A 26,258-nucleotide genomic window follows, 5' to 3' on the forward strand; every position below is an offset into this window, starting at 1 on the left:
TGTTTTTAAAGTCCATAGGATAAATGGTAACCACAGTTTTTCATTTCTGACCTTTCCATTTCTTTCAGTGACACAAAATATTTGACCTTTACTTTAAAAGGCATGTACTGACTGATCTAATGAGATCTTCAAGATGAAACAACCATAATGCCCTGATGTATATTTGCACACTATAACCTTTCACTGAGAATCATATTCTAAACACAGTCATTACCTGAAGTTGAGATACAGTCAAAGGATATCTAAATAATATCCATGTAACACCTTCACTACAGGGTGGAACTGTAAGAGAGCCTTCATATACCCAATAATCTCGTAACAGTGGGTCTGAAATCAAATGAATACGTTAGTTTGAAAATAGTAATTAAGGAAACTTTAGTATGCTTTTATTCTAAACACTGAGAACATAATTGCACACTACAGTACATGTGGAAGCCATAGAAGGGACAGAGGTAGATTGACCATTAAGGCTACCAGACAAAGACCCAGTGGGCCAATGGTTGCTTCCCTGCTGGGGCTGGCCCTAGGGTCATACATATGCACACACTGGGGCCACACCAGCCCAAGTGAAGGGCAGCCTTCACTCTACACAAAGTGGGTGGAAGCTGCTGCTGCTTGACCACTGCACAAAGCTTGCAGGAGCAGCTGCCATGTCTGGAAGTCAACAGCCTAAGTGCTGCATGTGGCTGGTGAGAACAGCTGCTATCACCACCACCACAAATCAACAGCTTGAGCAGGGTTCTGATCTAGCGGGGCTCTTCTCAGAGATGGAAAAAGAACATCTTGTGTGCTGTAGCCAACCAGTGTTGCATTTCAGTATGCCAATGGGCAGTCATATTCCATTAAGCTGTATGTGGGCTAAGAGAAAGAAGGACACATTGCTGATCTTGAGCGAAGAGCAAGATAGGCAAAGCAGCTTTTCAAAGGCAGCAGGTGAGCTTGGCAGCCAATATTGCATGAAGGGCCCTTCCCCCTTCCACTAGGGGATGGGTCCAGGGTGGTTCAAGAGACAGGGCCATTTCTGGGGCCATTTTTGCCTTCCAGTCTGCCCTGGGATGAAGAATCCCATGCTGAGCACACTGTAGCTTTTTCTAGGGGTGTTTCATTAGCAAGTCAAATCCCAGCTGAGATACTTACTGACCACAATACTGCAACAAATCGCACATGGATACTATATTCAGGAAGGATCTAATAAGGGTTGAAACTTTCTGTGGTATGGAATCCCCCACCCAAGGAAAAGCCTCCAACTTTCTCCCCCAGCACCTGGCTCTCCCTGTACAAACTCAGAGCAAGGTCCTCCCTCAGCCTTCCCGCTGCCTCTGCTGTGGCAGTGGGGCTGTGCTATGCCTTTGCTCTGCCTCTGTGGCCCTTCAGAGGCTTGCCACAGGCAGCACAGAAGCCTGGTGCAGACCTCTGAAGGCCCCACAGTGCCCTGCCAGGCCATGCCGACAACTCACTATTATCCTGGCTCAGGCGCACCTGCAGGCCCCTCAGTGCACTTCTGCTAGGATAAAAAGTGATTCGTCCCCAATACGGCTCACCTCTTATTAGTAAGATGTGTATGAATCTATTTACTTAGGCATGATCCAACAGGAAATTCACCCATGCATCTGTCATCAAAATGAACACGCCCAATTGCCCCAATGCTGACCAAGTCAATTATCTGATGCTTAATTGTTGACTGATGGAGAAGTCCATATTTATATGTCTGCCAAATAAATTTGAAGTTATTGTCATTTTTGGTGTGCATCTTTCAATTTTCCTCTTCTTTGTTTAAGTCAGGTATATATACCCTTTTTGTGTATAGGTGCTGTCAAGTTTATGGAGTTCCCTGGTTCCTTTCCAGTCACTAATTTACTGGCAACTCTCATGCAAAGCAACCTCAGCTGATCATCTATTACCAGAGTGAAACAGCACTCTTAAACAAACAAGTGTTCTAAAACATTCCACGCAGTAAAAATGCTAGATAAATGAACTGTAGCCAAGTTGTAGGCTACAGCTGCTGGTGAAAATGCCAACTGCTTAGATCCTATTTGAGTTAGACTTTGATGCAATGCACAGAGACAGCTATTTTGAGAACAATGACTCATAACTGTGAAGAACACAAATGTTACCTGGTGGGTACTCAATATGTACTGTGCTGACAGACACTGTTAATCATCACTGTTGTTTTAGTGAGATACACTATCATTTTTGGTAATCCAATTAAATTAAAACTGTTTTACAAAAAGAGAAGCTGCCAAACAATTTATAGGTGGTAAAAAGCATTTGAGTGGCTTAAGAGACTGCAATAAAAGTTAACTATAAATTTATATTTTTGATTTTTTGCAGCGTATGAAGGAACACTTACCAGGCAATAATGTATTGGGATTAAAACAGGGTATTGTCTTGGTCTTCCCCTGAAAAATTAACAAAATTCAGTCATCTCTAGTTGATGATATGAATCAGTAGGAGTTTATCAATCTTATGGTTAATGAAACTATTCCATAATGTACCACAATAATGATTTTAAAAGCATGGAAAGGCATCCCCTTACAAAAATAAAACCCAACAATGGAAATAATCAAAACAATAAATCTTGATACTCAACGATAATCTCCCAGAAATCATCTTTACATTTGTCTTGTCAAATAAACATCCATGTAGCTTGTTGTAAACATCCTTCCCAATGTTTTGTTGAACCTTAGCTGGTTTCACTTCAGCTTTTCACAAACCTCCCAGTTCATTGAATTTGCATACGTATGCAGTAAAAAGCAAAGTGCCATGTGCAATGTTTTATCCAAAATTTTGGTAAATTCTTTAAAGAGTTGTTTTATACAACACTTAAAGGTATACATACTCCCCACTACACTGTAAGCAACACATATACACTCCAGAATAGAAGGGTGAACTTTTCCTGCAGCTTGCAAGTGGCAGGTACCTTTAAATTATCAACTGGCAGCCAGCAGGGGGGATCCTCCCCTTGCCACCTGCCAGCTGATAGTTTAAAGGGACCTGCCACTTGCAAGCTGCAGGGCCCTTTAAACTGCCCAAACCCCAGCCCCCAGCCCCACACTTACCCTGCCCCTCAAATGGCCTGCGGTGTCCTCCCCTTCCTCCCGCAAGGGGCGGGAAGGCCGTTTTTGGTTTCTTCTGCCACTGTGTGGGTCCGCAGGGTGGTGGAGGAGGCTGAACAGTCTCCCTACCTCTCAAATGGCCACCATGGTGGCCATTTGAGGGGGAGGAAGTCCATTTTCGGCCTCCTCCGCAGCCCTGTGGGCCCACACAGTGGCAGAAGAGGCCTAAAGCGGCCTTCCCTCCCCTTGTGGGAGGAGGGGGAGGAAGCCGCAGGCCCACAGGGCAAGGTAAGTGTGGGGCTGGGGCTGGGGCTGGGGGGTGGGGGTGGGCACTGGGGTTTGGGCAATTTAAAGGGCCCTGCGACTTGCACGTGGCAGGTCCCTTTAAACTTTCAGCTGGCAGGCCCTGCTGCCTGCCAGTTGATAGTTTAAAAGGACCTGCCACTTACAAGGCAGGAAATGACCCTTTAAACTGTCAAATGTCCCTTTCCTTGCCGCCGCTAAGCGGCTGGAAAGGGGCATTTAAACCCCATGAACCACAAACTGGTTCGTAAACTGGCCCCAGTTCATGCCAGTTCATGGTTCCTGGTTCATGAAAACCCATGAACCACAACCTCGTGGTTCGTTTTTTCTGTGGTTCGTGCACATCTCTACTCCAAAGCTAAATCTGTCATTAAACAAATCATTTGCTATATTGAATTATAACATAATTTAAGTCTTGCCACAAAATATCATTTTTTCAGAGACAAGAAGTTTGTGCAATCTAACAATCTGGCTGGTTTCCCAATTCCCAAATATAGTAAAGCTTTGACTTTGGCCCAAATTAATGTTGTGCTCTCTGCACTTTTGGAAAGGAGATATCATGGTGTACAGTACCAGGAAAATTCAGCTCCAGTAACACCTTAAAGACCAACTTGATTTCCAAGGTTTGAACATTTGGGAGTCAAAACTCCCTTCATCAGATACTAGGAGTTGGAAAAGGAAAGAGTCCTTATAACCCAGGCAAAGGGTTAGGGGGGTATTGTAAATGAGAGTAATAAGAAGTTAGCTATAATACATGTTGTAATTATCTTTATACAGCAGGTGTGCAAAGTGCAGAAAATTAACATCTATAATGGGAGAAAAATCCTATCTCCTGATTCAACCCTGGAAGATCCATTGCTCCAAATGTGCAAAGTACCAGGAATGTGTATATGCCCTTGTGCAAGTGGGGAAGTTGAAACTGTTGGGCATGTTTTACTGTGTTGCCCTTTTAATGGCAACTTTAGATATGATTTCATCAGAGGAATTATCTATTCCCCTTCTCTCAGACCATGAGCATCGGATTATGGATAGAATTACCAGATTTTGTGCTGCTTCCAAGGTCTATCATAGTTCTGCATTAATTTAATGAATTATATTTACTATTTTAATATCAACTATGTAACACTTTTTAATGTAAACAATTCTGGTCTTTGACCATAATAAATAATTCACTGCTTTTAATTTTTTTGAGATAGGAAAAACCATCCTTCCTCTATTTTTAAATATAGTCATTATACATATTTTAACATTGACATTTTGACATTTCCCCCTAACTTATTGTACACACTGCCCCTTCCCTTCCTCCTGTTAATGAACTGTATATGTCTTTTTCTTTTGAAGAATGCCATACCTTGTACTGGATATCTTGTAAAATTTCAGTCACAGCCTTTAGGCCTGAATGTTCCTTTCCTATCTGAAATATAATGAGCAATAAATAAGAACTGACATACAATGATATGGAAACTTTCCCTCCTGAAATCTGAGAGCCAGTTTGGTGTAGTGGTTAAAAGAGCAGGACTCTAAAGCCTATGGGACACATCAGTGTCTAAGCCTGAATCCTTGAAGTGGGGCATAACCTAAAGTAAGGAAAAAGACAATCATTACAGGAGGTCCAACTTGGAGAGGCAGTTTGGTATAGTGGTTAGGAGCAGCAGAACTCTAATTTGGAGAACTGGGTTTGATTCCCCACTCCTCCACTTGAAGCCAGCTGAGTGACCTTGGGTCAGTCACAGCTTCTAGGAACTCTCACAGCCCCACCCACCTCACAGGGTGTTTTGTTTTGGGGATAATAATAACATACTTTGTAAACCCCTCTGAGTGGGCGTTAAGTTGTCCTGAAGGGCAGTATATAAATCAAATGTTATTATTATACTAATGACAAACCCATCAACTAGTTCTAAACCCAAAAGTATGGACGCTTACGAACATCAACCTGAATATCGCAAAATAGCATTCAAGCTTTTAAGGTCTCCAGAATGTTTCATTAGCTGGATGGTCATTTTATAATAACAACAACAACAACATCTGATTTCTATACTGCCCTTCAGGACAATTTAATGTCCACTCACAGCAGTTTACAAAATGTGTTATTATCTTCACAACAATCACCCTGTGAGGTGGGTGGAGCTAAGAGAGCTCAGAGAGAGCTGTGACTGATCCAAGGTCACTCAACTGGCTTCAAGTGGAGGAGTGGGGAATCAAACCCGGTTCTCCAGATTAGAGTCCTGCCACTAGAGTCTTAACCACTACACCAAACTGGGTCCAGAAGAAGAAGAGGTGAGGAAAAAAGAAATTAAGTTCTTCCAGGCATCGTGGAAAGGTTCTTTTCTAACATGTCCTAAAAGAATTTACTTCCTGTTTACTCCATCTTTGTTTGGACTTACTGTGCAGCATGGTGTATAATTCTGAAGTACTCTAAAGCTTACATACTGTCTTATGATATTCTTCTTGGCCTACTAAAATGTGTTACATGACTCTGTTTTGGAAAGTGTTTGCTGGTCAATCCATCTACCTACACTCTTCATTATATTCACTTCTATCAAATGACCTTTTGCATGCTCAAGCAATGATGCACAACAAAGGCTAAATACAGTCTACTATGGGAGCGTGGTCAGTTTTAATTAATTTTTAAATAAGTGTTAAAGTGTTATAATACAGATGAATAGCTGGTTTTAGGAGATTCCATTGTTGCTGGAAACTGCAACAGTGAGAAGATCACAAGATGATCTTAATCACAGGAATCCAGTGACTCCTTATAAATAGTTGGAGCTCCATTGGACACTTGGAGTGCCCACACAAAAAAAAGAATGGGATTTGTTCACAAGGGCGAGAGGACCTCTCCACCAGAGTTAATTATGCACATTGTATGCACAGGGGTTTGTGTCACACCAGTAGAAAGTCTGCTATTTTAAAATAATTTTATTCTGGTCACTGATCAGGCAAGAACAATCTTCTTTATTAATCACCCTTCCATACATATTGTCAATAGTTATGAACATCTGTTCAAATTTTATTCGTTTTAGACATAAGCCTGTGTATGGGGGTAGAATTGAATGGGGTGCCTACCAATAAATTCTAGGTGTTAGTCCACCATGTTAATGAGTTGAGGATGCACCTGGGGACAGATAATCACTTGAACAGGGTTGTGACAGATAATCACTTGAACAGGGTTGTGATGTTGTGGGTGAAAAGTACTGGCTGACAAGTTTTGTAAGGGACAGAGTCTCAGCCTGGCATGATGGCCTATGCGAGGGAGAGAGGCCATAAAACCTAACCATCTTTGAATTTCCATTCCCCTTTGGTAATTGCATGCAAGAACCTTGCTAAGAGACAGAAGTTTTGTGATCCTGTCCTGAGCATGGTAAGCTAAACCTTTTGTAGAATCTAGGACTGCACCAATAAAAGTCACCCTCTGTACAAGGAAAATACAGACCCCAAAGAAATCAAGAACTATAGACCTATTTCATTGCTAAATGTGGATTATAAAATATTTGCCACAATAATAGCAGCTAGGCTGAAAAAGATGTTGAATCAAATAATCCTCCAAGACCAAATGGGTTTTTTACAAAGAAGACAGTTAAGAAACAATGTTAGAATAGTACTAAATATTTTAGAATACTACGAAGCACACCCAGAAAAACAAATGGCCTTAATATTTCTAGATGCAGAGAAAGCCTTTGACAATGTCTATTGGAGGTTTATGGTGGAACAACTAAAGGAGATGAAATCTGGAGCCAAATTTATAAACATGATTCAAATGACAAACATTGAACAAAAGGCAAAAATAAGTGTGAATGAGGACTTAACAGAAAGCATAAAAATAGGAAAGGGAACAAGACAGGGATGCCCTCTATCACTACTCCTATTCATCTTGACATTGGAAGTGCTAAACAATGAAATTAGAAAAACAGAAGCAGTAAAAGGAACAAAAATAAAAGGAGAAGAATTAGGGCTTTTTTTCAGCTGGAATGCGGTGGAACAGAGTTCTGGAACCTCTTGAAAATGGTCACGTGGCCGGTGGCCCCGCCTCCTGATCTCCAGACAAAGGGGAGTTTAGATTGCCCTCTGCGCTGCAGCACGGAGGGCAATCTAAACTCCCCTCTGTCTGGAGATCAGGGGGCGGGGCCACCAGCCATGTGACTATTTTCTCCAAGTGCAACCCATTGAGTTCCACCACCTCTTTTCCCAGAAAAAAAGCCCTGAGAAGAATACAAACTACAAGCATTTGTGGAGACTTGATATGCATTCTGGAAGAACCTATAGAAGCAATTGATCCTTTGATGGAGAAAATAAGAAGATTTGGCGAAATGGCAGGAATGAAAGTTAATTACCAAAAAACAAAGATAATTACCAAGAATATGACAAAAATACAGATCAAGAAGTTAATGGAGAAATCCGGCTTTCAATGGGGAAAAAAGTGAAGTACTTAGAAATCCACATAACCAGCAGAGTTACCTCCTTAATGGAAGACAATTATCAGAAATTACTAAAAGAAGTTAAGGAAGACCTGAATAAATGGAAAGACATGCATATATCTATCTTGGGCCGAATAGCCACAATTAAGATGAATATATTACCAAAATACATGTTTCTATTTCAGACCATTCCAGTTATAAGAAATCAATCATATTTTCAAGAGCTAAATAAAATAATTTCAAAATTCATATGGCAAAGTAAAAGACCAAGAATAAGATTCAAAGTCTTACAGAACTCCAAACAGAAAGCAGGCTGCGATTTACCTGATTGGGAGCTATACTATAAGGCCTGATTGGGAGCTATACTATAAGGCCTGTTCGTTGGTATGGATAAAGGAATGGATCCTACTGCGCATCTCAAGACTTCTAAAATTAGAAGGACATGATCTTAACCTGGGATGGCATGCATTCCTCTGGTACCCAAAAATAGATACACACAAATATTTTAAGGATCATATAATAAGAAAATCCCTGATGAATGTTTGGGAGAAAAAAACCCCTCAAATATATACAAAATGTCAAATGGATATCATCAGTGGAAGCATTTACCCAGCCAAATTTATTAAAATGGGAGAACATGCAAACCTATGAACAGCTGCTAGGAGAGGATGGAAAGCTAAAGTCAACAGGAGAGCTAAAAGAGCAGAACATAGAGACAGGATGATGGCTAAGAGCGCAAATAGAATTCAGATTTACTAAAGATAAAACTTAAGGATTCTACATGTAACCAGGGCTTTTTTTCAGGGGGAATGCGGGGGAACGGAGTTCTGGAACCTCTTAAAAATGGTCACATGGCTGGTGGCCCCGCCCCCTGATCTCCAGACAGAAGGGAGTTTAGATTGCCCTCCGTGAGGGCAATCTAAACTCCCCTCTGTCTGGAGATCAGGGGGCGGGGCCACCAGCCATGTGATCATGTTCTTCGAGGGCAACCCACTGAGTTCCTCCACCTCTTTTCCTAGAAAAAAGCCCTGCATGTAACAATGCTCTTTCGATAAGCTGCTGGCTAGAAACAAATGAAAAACTAATTAGAAAATTATAAGCCTTCATAAAACAATTGAAGATAGAAGAGAAGGAACTAAAAGATTATATGGCAAAGTGGGAACAAAACCTGGGATATGGAGTAGACATGGAGCAATGAACACAGATATGGAGAATAAATATCAAAATCAGCCACCTTCAAAGAAAACCTATATAAAATGTTTTATAGCTGATATGTTACACCAGAAAAATTAGCAAAGATGTATCCCGAAGTACCCAATAAATGCTGGAAGTGCAAAGATAAAACAGGCACCTTTTTCACTATATGGTGGCTATGCAAAAAAGCAAAGAAATATTGGAAAGGGATACATGAATTGCTGCATGAGGCGCTAGAAGTGAATATACCTTTCAAACCGGAAATGTTCCTACTAAATATAATGCCGGATGAGATAAATAGGGAAAATAGATATTTGACACTTCACATAATAACAGCAGCAAGAATAGTATATGCCAGACAATGGAAAAATACAGATACACCAACAAAAGAAGAATTGATAGAGAAAATCTTAGAGATGGCAGAACTAGACACACTGACAGAATTAATAAAAGAAGAAAGCAGACATAATGGGAAAGAAAAATGGACCCTGTTCTATAGATGGATTGAACGAAAATATAAAATAAGGATTTAGGTGCATGCTAGCAAAATACAATTAAATGAGGGGGGGGGAGAAGTATTCGAACTAAAGAAGGTAGACTTACAATGACAATAGCTTAGTGAGAGGTAATATAAATATGATGGAATTGTAGAGATGGAATGAACTGCATGGTATATAACATGTAACAAAAAATGTAAGATTTCGATTAATTCTGTTATCAGAGTGAACTAGAACTAAAACCAATAAAAAATATATTATAAAAAAAAATCATCCTCTGTTGAGTAGTTAGGCAAGACTTTTCTAGATTGCCCTAATTGACTCAGAATTTTCAGTATGAAAGAATTTTTTTTTCCTTTGGAGTGAGCTACAATTAACCAATTGCCGAGATAGGGGAAGACTATGCAACTTTTCTCCCTGAAGTGACCTACAACAACAGGCATGATCTTCATGAACACTCCGGTGACTGAGGAGAGACCGAAAGGCAGAACAGGGTATTGGTATTTTTTGGAGTAACACTGGAAGAGCAGAAACTTTCTGAACTCTGTTTTTATTGTAACATGAAAATAAACATCTCTTAAATCCTCAGAGTGAGCCAAACTTATTTATTTGTTTGTTTGTTTGTTTGTTTGTTTATTCATTCGATTTATATTCCGCCCTCCCCACACCAGCAGGCTCAGGGCAGATTACAACCATATACAATTAAAAAAACAATTAAAATCTGAACTTTTAACAATGGTAGAATGTTTCTCAGAGATAACACTCAGAACTTTTTTGCAACAATAAGCTTGTTGAGAAAATGAAGGTCTAGAATAGGATGAGAACCACCTGACTTTTTCTCTATTAGAAAACAATGGGGGGGGACTCTTATCTGAAATGGTAGATGGAATCCCTTTTATGCACCATTTTTGCAACAGGGTCTCTACTTCTGCATCTTTGGTCCCATCATGTGTGTCCAGCATGATGGGAAACTCCACTGGACTCGCAGTCTTGGAATATAGCACTCTGAATACTGGATCCAATGATTTTGGAGATGAACAAGTGACCTTGATATCCAGATTTATTTATTTATTTCATTACATTTGTAACACGCTCTGCCCACCATTCTCACCATCTGCTCTGTATACATTCAAAGGTCTTCAATAGGAGAAACAGTCAATTCCTCAGAACACCAGGTGGCGATGTATACAGCCTCAGAGCGGGACCACAAGTGACGCCTGACACAGGTTGGACACTTGCCAGCTTCCCTCAAGTTTTGATGGGAAATGTAGGCAGCTTGGCGGAATGTTGGACAAGTGACAGTTGAAAAGTCCCTTGGACAGCAGTCGGAGAGTCAAGCTGCAAGACCAGGATGCCTACATTTCCCATCAAAACTTGAGGGAAGCTGACTAGTGTCCAACCTGTTTCAGGCGTCACTTGTGGTCCCGCTCTCAGAGTCAACATCCGACTGTCTGGATGATTCCAAGGGTGGGTCATGGACAGCAATTATCTCAAGAGCTTCAGACAGAACCAATGCAGGCTTTGCTTTGTGTCTCAATTCCAAGCAGGGAAGCATGTAAGGTTCTTCCTCATGATAATAGTGATGATGATGAGGTTACATAAATGGGGAGCTTTCATACCCGTATGGTAAGGCAAAGCATATGGTGAATATTGGAATCAATGGTGGTGCCTGTGAGAGTGAGATAGTTCCAAGCAAATTGGTTGCACTAGCCAGAACCCTTGACTCCTTTTGAACACCCAACATAGGACCCAGAGACAGAGGCAGAGGAAATGGCCGTTGACATCTCTATGTGCTTGGGGATCTCATCTTCAGACAGCAATGGCAGCAATGCCAACCAATGTCTTGGAGTCAGCAAAGGTATTCTTGGAACTGATGTTGGTTCTGAAGGGGCAGCCAGAGGTAAGAATGCAGAAGACTTTTTCTTCCTGAGAGCTGGGCCTGTAGTCTGTCAGTGAAACAGAGGAAGTATGTTCAGGCCACTATGGTTCATCAGTGGCTGCTGGACCTAATGTGGTGGAACCTTTAAGGGCCAATTCCTATAACACAGTCTTAAGCTGTGATGCCCTTTCATGGTGTGCTTTGGGCGTGAATTGCTTCCATGCTATGCACTTCATGGTATCATGTGCCTCACCCAAATACATCAGGTATTTATCAGGTATTTATCATGGCCATCAGATTGGGCATCTTTGTCCCGCAACAGGAGCATTTCTTAAAAAGAGTCTTCAATGCCATAGAACTGTGATTAGCACTTTACATAGTAACATTGTAAATCCAAGGAGAGGAGCAAAGAACACCTTTCTTCAGCAGCCACTACAGAAGAACTGAGGAAGGGACCTGCTCACTTGCTCTTTTATAAGTGTGCTGGAGTGGAAGCACAAGAAACAGAAGAGTGTCACATCCCTCTAGGAGCTTTGGAAAACATCCATGGCAGGCCTGTGCATGCTCACTTCCCATATGGAAATACACAGAAGCCACAACAACAAGCACAGGTGTTTGGAGGCACATCTTCATCCCACGTTGATGCTTAGCTGAGCCCTGTTGAACTGCACCAATTGTTGCGAGAATCAAGTTGCCCATAATTACAATAGAATCAAAGTCTTTGATAGAGCTGGGTTTCTTCCAGTAGGTCATAAATCAAAGAACACACTACATTTCATCAAATTTAAAGATGTGTTGCAGACATTTTCAATTAAAATAAAAACCCTAGTAATGCAAAAGATACCTGATTAAATTGAGTTGAGAATTAGAAAAAGAAAAAAATGTATCAGAGATTTATTTGTTTTATATAACTTTCTGAGTAACTCTAAGGTTAGCTTTGCTGAAATTGGAAGACAACTTAGAAAGTAATTATGGAATAGTCCTCTAGGATACAGAACTGAGAGAAATAAGAGCTACTTTCATTATTTTTAACAGTTCCATCTCTGTGTCAAAACCATAATTAATATATTTTTACATTCAATACATTTTTTACGCTCGAGTCTTGGGGCCATTTATAATCATATTATAAAACATGACAAATTAATAGAAACTGAAAAAAATAAATATAAAATATGAACAACTTTCTGCCCCTCCTTTGAAACTATTTAAACAAATGAATTTTCTCCTGTTTATGTTACATAACTATAAGCTCAACCAAACAAGTTTAAGAATTCAAAGAGCTCCAAACTCCTGGTTTATGGACTGTTTTAAAAGAAATGGATGTGCTGCAACATCTGATAGTTTTGATGTGCAACCTGTACTCTGGATAAGAAGCTACTGTTAAGACAGAATATAGGGAAACAGAACGGTTTCCAATTGGCAAAGGATGTATATTATCTCCCTATCTGTTCAGTATATGTACAGGGCATATTATAAGGAAAGCTGGATTAGATTTAGATGGAAATGGAGAGATAATTGGTAGAAAGGAAAGTAACAGTTTGGGATATGCTGATGACACCATATTACTGGCAGAAAATAGTAAAAACTTGAAATGACCACTGGTCAATAGAGGTGAGCACAGACCAAAAAATGGACCAAAATTTGACATGGACGAGCCCAGTTCGGCGTTCACGAACTGGTGGGTCGTGGGACAGGCATTTTTCATGGACATAACTACTTTTGGGGCAGTCCATCAGTCCGTTAGTCCATGAAACAAGATATGTTGCCTAGGCAATGGAGGGGATGTCTGCAGACCTTCTCTGGCTGTCAAACAGAGCGCTCCCATTCTTCTCTATGAGAGCAGAAGGAGTAATTTCTCCCCCTCACCTCTCAGGCAAATGGTTTCTGTTTCCAGGAGGCAGTAAGACCCAGAGAAACTGCAAGGTGGCTTTTTCAGTCACAGAGGGAGGTATTTGAAGCTTTTGCTTGAGATTCTGGCTGCTTCTGTTCCACAGCAAGACTCAGGGGCTAAGCCTGTGAAGACTCACAGAATATTTTTATATATTATACTTATTAACAGTATCATTATTATTTAGAGCACTTGTCCCAGCTGGGAAGGTGCCTGGGTGGATCAGGGCTCTGGATCACCCCCTGTCCTTGCCAAGTGCAAATGCAACCCCCCACAAGGGGAATTTTAACCTCCTTCCTCATAGGTCCTCCCATCCCCTAGTCCACCTGTGCCCGCCACCCTCTGGTTGCATCCCAGTAGAAGGATCCGTCCATAGCTGGGTTTGTTCCAGAAGGATCTGAACACACACACCCCTTTTGGGAATTCCTTGCCACTAAACCATGAGGATCCGTGGTTTTGAAGCATGTTTTTGAGCCGTGGCGGTGCAACAAAGCAGTGAGTGCATGGGTTTTTTGGGTGCAGTTTGTCGCAATAGATATGATATGGATTTTGTGGTGGATTTTGTGTGGTTTTTTTGTGGTGGATTTGGGGGGGGGTTGTGTGGTGGATTTTGTGTGGCCCCATGTAAAAATCAAGATGATCCATGAGGATCCATGATTTTGAAGCATGCTTTTTGCCACAGATTGGTGGGTGTGTGGAATTACACAATTTTAAGTCTGATGGTGAAGCAATTGAAATTGTTAAAGATTTTCTATTCCTTAGCTCAGTCACCAACTAAATAGGAAACTAAAACCAATAAATCAAAAGGAGACTGAGACTTGGAAGGGCAGATGTAAAGGAACCAGAAAAGATCCTTAAGGATGCTAAACTCTGTCTTCTTAAATCCACTAACCAACATGTCCATCTATTAGATCTGGTATCATTGATGCGTGCTTTTAGAACCTTGATAAAGCATAAAAAGTGGCTTGCTTTATGAAAAGGATGGGAGATACTTATCTCTGCCATTAAAAATAATGTCACAGCTCTCCCCCCTCCCACTTCCCCCAGGAACCCCTGCTCTATGCTCAGAGAAAGCAGAAATCATAGATTAAGACTAATCATAGGCTTAATACTTCTATATGTCACCTACAAGCATAGATTAACTTTCCCCATAATTATATGTATTTGGAAACACATTTCTTCCCTTCTAAAAAAAGAAATAAAAGATTACCATCTCATTTGCTGCTGTAGCATCGTGGTTAAGTAATTGGACTGTGAGTCAGCACTCTGCTGGTTCAAATCTCACTACTGCCATGAGCTCTGCGGGTGGCCTTGCGTAAGCCACTCCTCTCAGTCTCAGCTCCTCAGCTGTATTGTGGGGATAATAACAACACTGACGTTGTTCACCACTCTGAGTGGGCATAAATCTGTCTAGAAGAGCAGTATATAAGCATATACTGTAATTTCAATTAATTTGTATCTATTCTTTTCTGAATTACAACTGTTATTTTTTCTGAAACTGAAATATCGTACAGTTTCTTCAACCAGATCATTACATCTGAATTTTTTTGATCTTTCCAAAATTTTGTGAAACAAATCCTAATTACCTACAGAATATCAAATTATATTCTTTTTGCAGTCCCTTTACATTTCCTAACAAGATCACTTCAGTTGTAAAAGACAATGTATTCCTGTTGTATGTTGTAGAGTATTATTCCAAAAACCCAATAGTTCAAATTAGCTATAATGCATATTATGACACCTTGCAAACCAGACACACAGCGCTCTATGAGTTCAACATTGTATGAAATATGAATCAAAGGAACAATATTCCTGTTACTGGACTTAGGGCTGCCATTTTCTGTTTTATAATGGCTGTTCAAGAAAACAATTTATAGCCATCATTTCTCCCATCACTGCAATGCTGGGGCAAGAAAAGCTGTAGCCAACATGCTCTTTACAATAATCTGTCACAATAATGACAAGAGAACAGTTACCTGCACAAATAAAGCAATAATGGTGATGCCATTCTTCTTCCCAATTGCCTCGTCAATACTGTGGTACATTGTGGAGTTCCAATGAATTAGATGAAGCTAAGAAAAAGGAAAGAAAGAGAAGATCACCTGCAGGAAAACAACATGCTCGTTGACTAAGATTAGATTCCCTCAAGCTTTGGGTACTGGAGCTATGTTTAGGTACTGTCTAGTACCTACACATTTTGAAACACATTAAATGTTGATGTACAAGCTTTGACTGCAGAGATAGGATGAAAATAAATGTATTTTACAATAAGGAAGAATTTCTCACTTATTGTAGCCTTGAGGGGAAGAAGTTTTTTCTCTATACTTTTTTGTGATTAAGCCAATCAAGAAGATCAGAGTTAGAGATGGGCACAATCTGCATTACGATAAAAAAAACCCCACGATAATGGCATTCGCACAATCGGGACCTGGTGGATCATTGTCTTCCACGGCAAACGATCCAATGGTTGGGAGGGGGCTGGACCGGGGCTGGACGGGGCGATCGTGATAGGATCGGGAAGCTAGACATTCAGGCGCCAACAATCTATTCCCCTGGCAACGGAGGCAGGGGAAAGCCTGAGCTCTGTTTGAAACTTGATAATACTTCCCCTAGCGAGGAAAAGCAAACAGTTGTGAGTGAAAAGGTGGCTTCCTGAGAAAAATATAAGCAAAGTGATTGGGAGAGGAAGGGGTTAAGAGAGAGAGAAAACAAAAACCCCTGGCTTTGAGCGCGGCTATCAGCAGAAGCTGTTTTGTGTTCCTCTCGTCCTGAGTTCATTCAGTGCGTTGAAAGAGTTAACACTGAAAAGAGATCTCTCTCTCCTCCTGGCTTCTCAGCCCAGTGGGTCAATGGTAAATAGAGGGCTCAGAGGAGCTGAGCGGGAGTGTATACTGTCCCAGATCATGTCCAATGCCACAAACAGGACCAAAAGATCTAAAATATGACAGCCTTTTTGTTTTGTTTCAATGTAAAAATCATATGAATTCATGAGGATCTGTGTCTCAGATTCATGTTTTTTCACCGTGGCAGCGTGAAATATTTTTGGATCTGTGTTTTTTTATATTTCAGTCTGTGGACCCGGCTGTGATATGTGGTTTGATGTTTCATTTGTGTTTTTCCTATTAAAAAAACCATAGGATCCGTGAGAATTTGTGTGGATCCTGGTTTTACTTTCTTCCTGTTTAAAATATGCTTTTGGAAGACTGGCTGCTTGCTTTTAAAATCGGGTGGGGAGGAATGGAGGATTCTATCCCTGCTTTTTTAAAAGCTGACTGAAACTTGTTGACGGGGTGTCTCTCTCTCTCTCTATTTGGAGAGGCAGGGATGGGTTAAAAACTTTTTTCCCCTCTGCTGTAAGTGCGTGCGTGCGCGCGCGCGCATGTGTGTGTGTGTGTGAGAAAACGTCCCCTCCCTGAGGGGAGGCGGCTCATCGCCGGGTTAAAAACTTTTTTCCCCATCTGCTCTAAGTGTGTGTGTGGGGGGGCGCCCCTCCGATCCCAGATTGGAAACAGGACTTGATCGAAGTGAATCAGTGATCTGGGGTCGTCGCCTGCGCAGATCCACGATCAGCTTGATCGGTATTTTGGGGGGGGATCGTGCCCATGTCTAATCAGTCACAGGGAGATGATGGGAGGGAAGGAAATGTTATAGCATGAAGCATCTACTATGTCTGGATATGAGAATACCTTGTTAAGGTTGCTTTTAAATACCCTCTGCAGTGTCCCGTACAGATAATGTTCTTCCAAATAGCTATAAGGAATCCATTGTTATAAAAGTGAGCAATCAGTTATTACAAGCAAGGCTCACCCAGAGATGTTGCCTATCCCTCTCAGTGCTAGGAATGCCCTTTGTACACTGCCTTGAGTCACCATGGTCTGTGGGGAAAGCAGGATACTGATATTTTAACAAATAAAAAGAAACAATTTCTTATCATTTACATTTTTTCTCACTCTTCTTCCAGAGGATCACAATGGTGCATATAGTCCTGCATATATTGTCTTCACAACAGCGTTCCAAATTCCTCCAAAGTCAACTCTGAGACTTTCGCTGGTGCAGAATGTTGCAGCTCGATTATTATCAGGAGCTGGGCAGATCATGCATATTAATTCCATTCTGCAATCACTCCCTGGATACCCATCAGTTACCAGACTCAATTTGAGGTTTTGGCCATCACATATAAAGCCCTTCGTGGCCTTGCTCTGTTGCCATATCTGCAGGACCACCTCTTCCCTATGCTCCACCATGGTACACTCATCTGAAGATGGCATTCTGCAAATGGACAAAATCAAGAACAGTCTATACATGTGCTTTCTCTATAGTGGCCTGCACTGTATGGAATGGCCTGCCTGAAGAGGTTAGGAAAGGTCACACTCTCTTGGATTTCTGCAAACTATGCAGAACTGAATTATTCAAGATGGTGTTTTTTACTCAGGCAATAGTGCTGTGCTGTAAGGAAATGGTTCAGAGACAGGGCTGGATCTAGGGTTGCCAGCGCCCAGGGCAACCCAAGACCGGCATTCCTCCCACCTGCGAATGGCGCGTGCACGCACTCCTGGCACTGCATGATGATGTCACTTCCATGGCATCATCACGCAGAGGCCCAGAGGCATGCCACCTGTGTGGCAAGCCAGCCGCCCTGGTGCATGGTGCGCCGTGGAGCTGGCGGTGGCAGTGCGGGCAGCTGAGCAGAGGGCTGGGAGGTTGCCCTCGCCGTTCGCCTGCCCCACTGATGGGGCGGCTGGCTTGCTGCGCACTCCCTGTCCTTCGCATGCAGCAAGCCAGCCGCCCCGTCAGTGGGGCAGGCAGCCTCCCAGCCCTCCGCTCAGCCGCCCGCACTGCCGCCGCCAACTCCGGCGCACTCCCGGCGGCTGACAGCTGTGCCCGGCACCCCCTCTTTGGCGGCACTGGGGGCAGACTACCCCCCTGCCCCCCCATTGATCTGGCCCTGTTCAGAGAGATGCTCTTGGTAAGGGGACAGGGACTGTAGACTGTACTATTGGGAACTGTTTGTTGATGTAGATATGCTCCTACTGTGTAGTTTCAGGTCATTTAATAAATCACATCAAATTACTTATGCTTTGTTTCAGCAGTGTTTCATCTCTGTGTTTGAATGTATGCTTCTTTTCTCATTTCTGCTGTGCATTGGCTACTGTAGAATGTCCCAGCTGTTGATCTCATAGACTTACACTGTGAGTTTCAGTGAGAAAGGCGGTCTATAAATAAGTAAGTAAGTAGGTGTAAAGCTGGGAGCTTTACATATGAGCAAGGACTGGATTCTGGTCTCCCTGGCCTCTTGCTGCTGCTCCACAAAGAAGTCTGTACTGCAAAGCCCAGATGTAACTAGCAAGACTCTAATTTCCCCATATTTCAGGGAGGGAAGGAGAGCAGATGAGGGATCCTTGGAGGAAGAGGGGTGCAAACACAACTGCTTCATTGATCACATTTAAGCAATCTAATCCCATTGGCATCAATGCAACTTTGAGCAGCCTAACTATAAAGGATTACAGCCTGTGATATAAAAACCAAGTATATGGCTTTGTGCCAAAATTTGACACACAGTAATGTGAAATATGAAACACACCAGCTGTGTATAGATCAAAACACAGGTGAAAGCACAACTTACATGAATGCAAGACTGGGCCTAATTTTTTTTTTACATTGAAAAGCCTTCTGACATGGTAATTATTGGCCAGTCTCTCTCAGCATAACATATCTTGCAAGGATGTTTTGAGCAGGGAAAATAGGACTGCACCAATCTGGATTCCTAGGAAGAAGGGTGGAATTGAAGCCAAAATTATCTGCTTTCAGAATTTAAAAATAGAACTTTCATCTTTTGGGTCAGATATGGAATAATGTCATAAAGGTATTTTAATAAAGCATACCACATGATTTTAAAGCTATCAGGAAAATCTATGGTTTCAACACTTTATCTGCTTCATTCAAAAACACTTGCTACTAGATGATTAAATGCAAGGAATGGAAAACCCTTCAAATTAAACCACATACAATTAGATAAAAGTTGTTTATTACTCAATTTGGTATTCAAAAACTTTTTAATGTTAAATGACTATAAAGAAGCAAATCATACTGTTTAACAATATTCTTTTAAGGGATTCCTCTCTTTTACAAGCATACAATTTTACTTTTCTCTAATGTTAAATAGTTCATTTAATAACCAAATCATATGTTAGTATTTCAGTCTCTGTATTCTCTAGTGCAACAGAAAATTAAAGAAAAATGAAACAGTATTATCAAAGCAGGATGCTACCTATTACTGATGTCTAATTGTCTTATGTACCATGAATTTTACAGAAAAGAATTTGATTTTATATTTCTCCACTAGAGGGTACTCATGCTATCTCATGAGTATAATTCACAGCTCAGAAAAAGAATCAAAAAGTTTGTTTTACACATATTCATAGAAACTTCTGATAAAGAGTTAAGTTTCTGCCGCTGGCTTTGCTGGGAAAACAATGAGCCAAATTACTCCAACTATTATCTTTTTTAATGTCAGTGTATACCTTGCCTTCAAAAGCTGTAACAATGCTACAATAGATAAGTTTACAGCAACTGTATTTGTAAGTCACCAGACCTTTTTAATGACTTTTATTAACGGGGCACATTCAAAGAGGTAAAGAGTTCAAGCCAACTTTTTCTCTTGTAATGTAAAAAGTTAATACCATCATCAGTTATTTCATAACATATTAAATGAAATCTGTGTTGCCTATTGGGAAGGTTGTTTTGTATTTAATGAATGGGTGGAAAGATTTTATCCCCCATATAAGAACAGCTTAATTCATTTGGGCTACCTGAAAAACAATTCATATTTTACTTCTAAAATTTCTACACAAAAGTACCTGACATTAAATTACAAAACACATATTCTGTGTCTTCCACAACCATGTGACATGTAGGGTTGCCAATCTCCCAGTGGGGGCAGGATAAAGGTATCAGGAAACCAGTGAAAGTGGTGGTCAGTGGAAAGCTTTGATTTATAATGGCTGTAGAAGTTATTAGGGAACATCAAAACCCACTGCTATTCTGCTACTTGATTTTTATATGTATAATTGTAAGGTCTTAAATATATTTACTTGAAACAATATATACTATTTCATAGAGCAATTACTTGAACTTGAAATGGGGGAAATGTAACTTTGAATAACAAAAGACCCTAATGGAAGCGGGATGCATTAAAGCATGTAAATGTGGCACATATTTTCTATACTTTCTTGGTTTGTAGCTTTTGCAGAATAGGAAGAACAGAAGAAAGTAACTATTTTATACCTGAGAAAGACATAACTTGTTATATAATCAAACAGTTCAACAATGCATTGAACTAAATGTATGGATCTGAAAGAACAAGCAACAAATTAGGATGGAATGTGGCTGTGGCCAGGCACATAGAATTCAGGCACTAAGGGAGCAATCCTAAGCAGGTCTACTTGGAAGTAAGTCCCATATTATTCAGTGGGGTTTACTCCCAGGAAAGTATCCTTAGGATTGCAGCCTAAATGGGGAATATTTGCACTGCAACCCACTCAAAACAGCTCTGTGCCTTTGTGCAGCCTGATCCTGCCCTAAGAAATAAATCCCAGTGATTTTAGTAGGACTGATTTCAGCAATTAGAATTGCCAGGTCTCTGGCTTTGGTTCTACCAATAAAATCCTATGCAAAGTTGCTCCAGTCTAAGCCTGCTGAAATAAATAGTCTAGGATGGGGTTATAATAAGACTCAGATTTTGGGGATCATATTCAGGGCCTCAGGATGGCAGGTTGAAATCTCAAGGCTGTTAACTAGCTCATACATTTCAGACTTCTGTGCATGCTTGCTTGTGAAAACTATGATGTATATTGGAGATGGGAGTAATAATCTGAATCCAACAGCTGAACTACAATCTATGTTTAACAGCTAATTAATTTCTATTTTTTATTGTGTGTATACAGCGAATAATACATCTAAGCCACATGATTGTACACTTCCTAGCTGTGATGCAAATACTACTTTTAATCTTGCTATTCGGTGTGTTAGAGTCTTACCTCATGACTAAGCTTGCCATCTCCAGGTTGGGAAATGGAGATTTGAGGACTGAGGTATTACTATTAAGGAGACTTTATCAAAAATATACAGTTTAAATAGTGATGTAGAGAATGGATATATTAGTGGATTTGATATAGTATATATAAGAGAATTTGAATATGCTTAGAGTAAGAGATATAATACATATATGATTTAGAAGAATATAATTGAAAATAAGTTAAGTAATAAGATAGGTTAAGGGTTGGAAAGCTGTTGGAAGTCTACAAGGAGGGGGGAGGGAAAGGGTGGGGGTTGAAATAAATTAGGTATGATGGAGTGTATGTATTAACTATGTACTCACCAATATAAAAAAAATTTAAATTTTTTTAAAATTTAATTTAATTTATTATATTTATATTCCGCCCTCCCCGCTTTCGCAGGCTCAGGGCGGATAACAAATACAAACACCATTAAAAATCTTTAAAAACATTAAATAATACATTTAAAAACATTAAATATTACATGTTGACGAACTGGCAACACTCAAGCTTTTTCCCAGCTTGAGTGAATATTCAGTTCAAATGTTAATGTTTAAACAAGTGAGTAAAATACTTTTGTAAATAGGACAATTCCAGCAGATTCCTCCTGATCCTTTTTCATGCAAATTGTTTCTTTGTCCAAAAGAGCCATTCTGTACAATGTAAGTACCACCTGCTGGATCAGACCAATGGTTCATCTAGTCCAGCATCCCGTTAAACACAGCTGCCAATCAGTTGCCCTGGAGGCCCAACAAACATAAAGGCCAAGGCTCTCCCCCACTAGTGCCTAGTTAGTAACAGATGATGTGCCATCTGGGAGAAGTATCACATTTCCCCATGTACACCTGAGTGTGCAGAAAATGTGCACATGCATGAAGAAAACTCTATACTGAAAATGAGTAAAGTGAGCATTTATTGTGTTGTGATAGGTACCATTGCTTAGTGAAGACTGAGCAAAAGGGCCACAGCTCTGCAGTGCTGACATGTGCCAGTGATATGGTTCCAAATTAATATCAGATTTTAGAAAATATGCTATTTTATTTGCAGATGACCACTGCAAGGGTGACTGCTCAAGATGGCTAGTATAGCAGAAATTTGTGTGCTGTTTTTCAGAAACAACAACAACTAAATGGGTAGTGTAGTTCCTTAGGAGGAGGTGCCGGCATCCACACCTACTGACTAGGCTGAGGGTCAGCTTTGAGAATGGGACAGGGTTTGGATGCAGAATATGGAAATGAGCATAAAGATAGAATACTAGAGTAAATTATGCCTCCTTAGATTCTATTTTTTTAAAAGGAAATTAATTGATCACCAGCTAATCTACCAGCTGGTGAGGCTGTCCCTGCTCCCAAAAGCAAAAACAAAAGCAGAGGCACAATATGGTAAGCGAAGCTTGATGTGACTAGTGGTTCAAGCTATAAACTTGGAAGGGCTGTGCACTACTGATGCTAAGGCTATGAATATCTAGTTTTTATCCTGCCCTTCCGACCAGGAGCTCAGGACATTTCACTCCTCCTCCATTTTATCCTCACAACAATCCTGCGAGGTGGATAAGAGTGGCGGGGAGAGGCCCACAGTTGCTGTATAAGTTTCAGGGCTGAGTGGAGATTTTAACATGAGACCTTATCCAACACTCTAACCACAATACCAAACCGGATGTCTTCATTAAATGGTCCTGTGAAGGTAGATTTTGACATGGAATCTGCCTAGACTACTGATTTTTCTATCAGTATTTGGGAACCAGCTTTGAAAAAAGCAAAGCTTGGTTTTTTTAAATGTTCCTTTTCACTAGGAAAGATACTGATTAATGTCCTTTTGACTGGGAAAGATACTGATTAATTTTCTGCACAGGTTCTAAAGGCTGTGGGTTCACAGACAGCAAAAAATATTACATTAAGCTCTAAGGTCAGAGTTTCTAATTCTGTTACTGAGAGAGATATAAAGAAATCCTTCAGGAAATGCTATATCAGGTGTCTGAACCCAGGCATCCAGGAATACAAACCTCAGATTGCAATGTAACCTTCTTTTCCCTTTAAACTATGGCTATTTGAACACACCCTTCCAGAGGACAGAGAAGTCAATATGAACCCTGCCTTTCCTATTTCCTTCTGTTATCCTCAAATAGGAACAAACTTGTTTTATATTTATATGGAGACATTCCTCTATAAAAATATTTATTTCTTATGATACAACATCAGTAAAGGAGCAGAGAAAGGAATTTGTATTATGATTAACATATAAATACAAAAACTTTGACACTGATGAACCATTTGGACAGGAATTACATCAGTGCTTTTTCTGTTCTACCCTGTTGCATGAACACAAGAGAATTAACTGTTTTGCACCCACGTTAGTTACAAAGATAACAGGGTCTGCAAGAACACCCATACCCTCAACCAGGACACCAAACACCACTGTTTAACATCAGTACTTTGGCAATGGCTGTGTTCAATTGCTGCTAGTCTGGATGGCCTGGCAGGATTAGCACAGGCAATAGAACCTGCACAGGTAGAGCAAGATATTAGTCACTGATCCTAGATGGCTCCTCTCACAAGGAACAGGTTCACTCTACTTTCTGTTTTGAGGTACAGAGCAGGTAGCATTGACTATCCAGCAAATAAGATGTTAGTCTTAAGAAAAGATGGTGATAAAGTTCTGGAAGATTCAGGACCCTTTTCGTTCTTTGGCTTATGTTTTGTAAATACACACACCTTTAAGTTTATGAAGTAGTCTTATGTAAGAGCCCTTTCAATCTGTTTTGTAAAATTTAATGAGCTGTGTTTACTAAGCAATCCTTTGACATGTTGAGGTGATGCAGAGAAGTAATGTAAATAATTGACTTTAATAAGCTATATATGCATTTATGTGTGCACATAGATTATATTTCACAATACACCATGTGCGCTATATGGATTGTTGGAGAAAACTGTGTGCATGCATGCGTGCATGCATGTGTTTTTAAAGCATTTGGATTTTCTTCATCAGGCACAAAAATGTACCAATCCATGAAAGCAGAAGGAAGCAGAGCAGAAGCACATTGGGATGGTATCTGCATACTCCATCCCTTTGCTGCTCATTGATATCCCCACCCTCCCCCTACCTATCCACTATGTTGGTTCTTAAGTGTCAACATGAGAATCTTTCTGGGCACCTGTGGCCCAGCACCCTCCCACCCTGCTTCACAGCTGAATTTCAGTGCTCGAAGCACCTCAGCTCAGCTGAGCAGTAGTGAAAGTATAGAAATGTTCAGCATTGTTAGTCTGAAGGTGGAGCTCTGTCTCCCTCCTCAGATTGGCTGCAGGCAATTTCCCCAAGTTGAAGCTGGAGTAAAGGTGTTTCTCCAGCTAAAAGGAAAAGCCCTGTGTTGAGCTCAGAAAGAGCACAATGTTGTATGGAAGCTCCCCCGAAAAGGAGAGGCATGCTTCATTCCACCTGAAGAAAAATCCCAGTAAAAGCAATGCAGGATAAAATTTCTATGCAGTGAAAAGGACTAGATAACATCAAGAATGTTCTAACTGTACAATTCTATTGTAAAAAACAAGGAAGGGTATTCAGTAGAGGTGGGCATGGACTGGGAAAATTCCATGGACTGCTGGTCTGTGGTCCATCGATTTTCATGGACCACGGACCACTCACAAGCCCCCCTCCCCCGGTTCATGAACCAGTTTGTCAGTCCATGGTCTGTCACTTCCGGTGGGCCTGTCCCCATCCTGAAGCACTCACAGATGCCAAACTCACAACAAATCTTCAGCAGGCTCTCCTCCAGCCACCCTCCAAGTTTGGCCAAGATTGCACTTCACATATGTGACTTACAGACCCCCAAAGTGGCTGCCCTCAGGTAACTTCCAGTACATGGAATAGGAGCCGCAAGAATGGAAAGAGAAATTTATGAAGCTTAGCTTGCCTTGCACCCAGGGAGACTGATTGCAGCTCAGATACTGGAACGGAGCACTGCTCAAGGTAGCTCACTGCCCCAAAAGCAAAAGAAAAATGGAAAGAAAAATTTAAGAAACAGAAGGAGAGCAAGCCCTTAGCCAAGGAAGCTTGCCTTGCGCCCAGAGACTGGAATGGTGCATAGCCCCAGGGTAGCCCACCGCCCCAGAAGCAAAGAAGAATGGAGAGAGAAATGTATTAAACAGAAGGAGAGCAAGCCCTTAGCTTGCCTTGCACCCAGAGAGACTGACTGCAGCTCGGAGACTGGAATGCAGCTCAGCCCCAGACTAGCCCACCGCCCCAGAAGCAAATAAGAATGGAAAGAAAAAAATTAAACAAAAAAAGAGTGAGCCATCAGCTGAAGAATTTTGCTTTGCACCCAGAGACTGGAATGCAGCACAGCTCCAGGCTAGGCTAGCCCACTGCCTCAGAAGCAAATGAGAATGGAAAGGAAAAAAGGAGAAACAAGAATGAGTCATCAGGCAAGAAAACCCAATAAGCTTTTTTCTACCCAGATTCTTGCTGCAACACAAGCCCCTGTCCTCCCTCCGTCTGGTACAGTACAAAAAAATGTCCAGCCTCAAACAGTTCCTCACTTGGTTACTGCAGGCCGGAAAGTGAAAGCGCGGCTCAGTGGCTCTGTCTTATATACTGGACCCTCACATAGAGAATAATGGAGGCTCGTGGGTTGGCAGCCAGAGCTGCCTATCAAGGTTTGCGGGGCTACGAACGGTGTGCTTCAAGAGTGGCTGAAGGTCTGCAGGTGGCTCCTGCGCTGCCTAGGAAACAGATTACTCAGTGCTGGGATGTCTGGTTTGATGGACCAACGGACTGGCTAAAGTTTGTCGCATCCGTAAAAAATGGCACATCCCACGAAAATGCCAGCTAATGAATGCCGAACCACCTTGGACCATGCATATTTTTGGTCCATTATCCAGTCCATGCCCACCTCTAGTATTCAGCCTAAGATAAGCAACTATGAGAAAGCTATACCTATTGATTAACAGCTATTACAAACTATTTAATATTTTAGCAAAGT

General features: G+C 41.1%; 1 protein-coding gene across 2 annotated transcripts in view; it reads right to left on the reverse strand.

Moving 5' to 3' along the window:
• The window catches only part of CA8 (carbonic anhydrase 8), a 100,593-nt gene that overhangs the window by 36,237 nt on the left and 38,098 nt on the right, over positions 1 to 26,258 (reverse strand). The window contains exons 4-7 of one of the 2 annotated variants that reach the window (XM_054985270.1): positions 15,209 to 15,304; positions 4,711 to 4,773; positions 2,351 to 2,399; positions 215 to 327 (exon numbers count right to left, since the gene is read on the reverse strand). In XM_054985270.1, the coding sequence (XP_054841245.1) occupies positions 215 to 327; positions 2,351 to 2,399; positions 4,711 to 4,773; positions 15,209 to 15,304 (321 nt within the window). The remainder of the gene's footprint in view (positions 1 to 214; positions 328 to 2,350; positions 2,400 to 4,710; positions 4,774 to 15,208; positions 15,305 to 26,258) is intronic. The other variant, XM_054985271.1, reaches the window with a different exon arrangement.

The sequence above is a fragment of the Eublepharis macularius genome, chromosome 7 (assembly GCF_028583425.1).
Source record: "Eublepharis macularius isolate TG4126 chromosome 7, MPM_Emac_v1.0, whole genome shotgun sequence".
Lineage (NCBI taxonomy): Eukaryota > Metazoa > Chordata > Lepidosauria > Squamata > Eublepharidae > Eublepharis > Eublepharis macularius.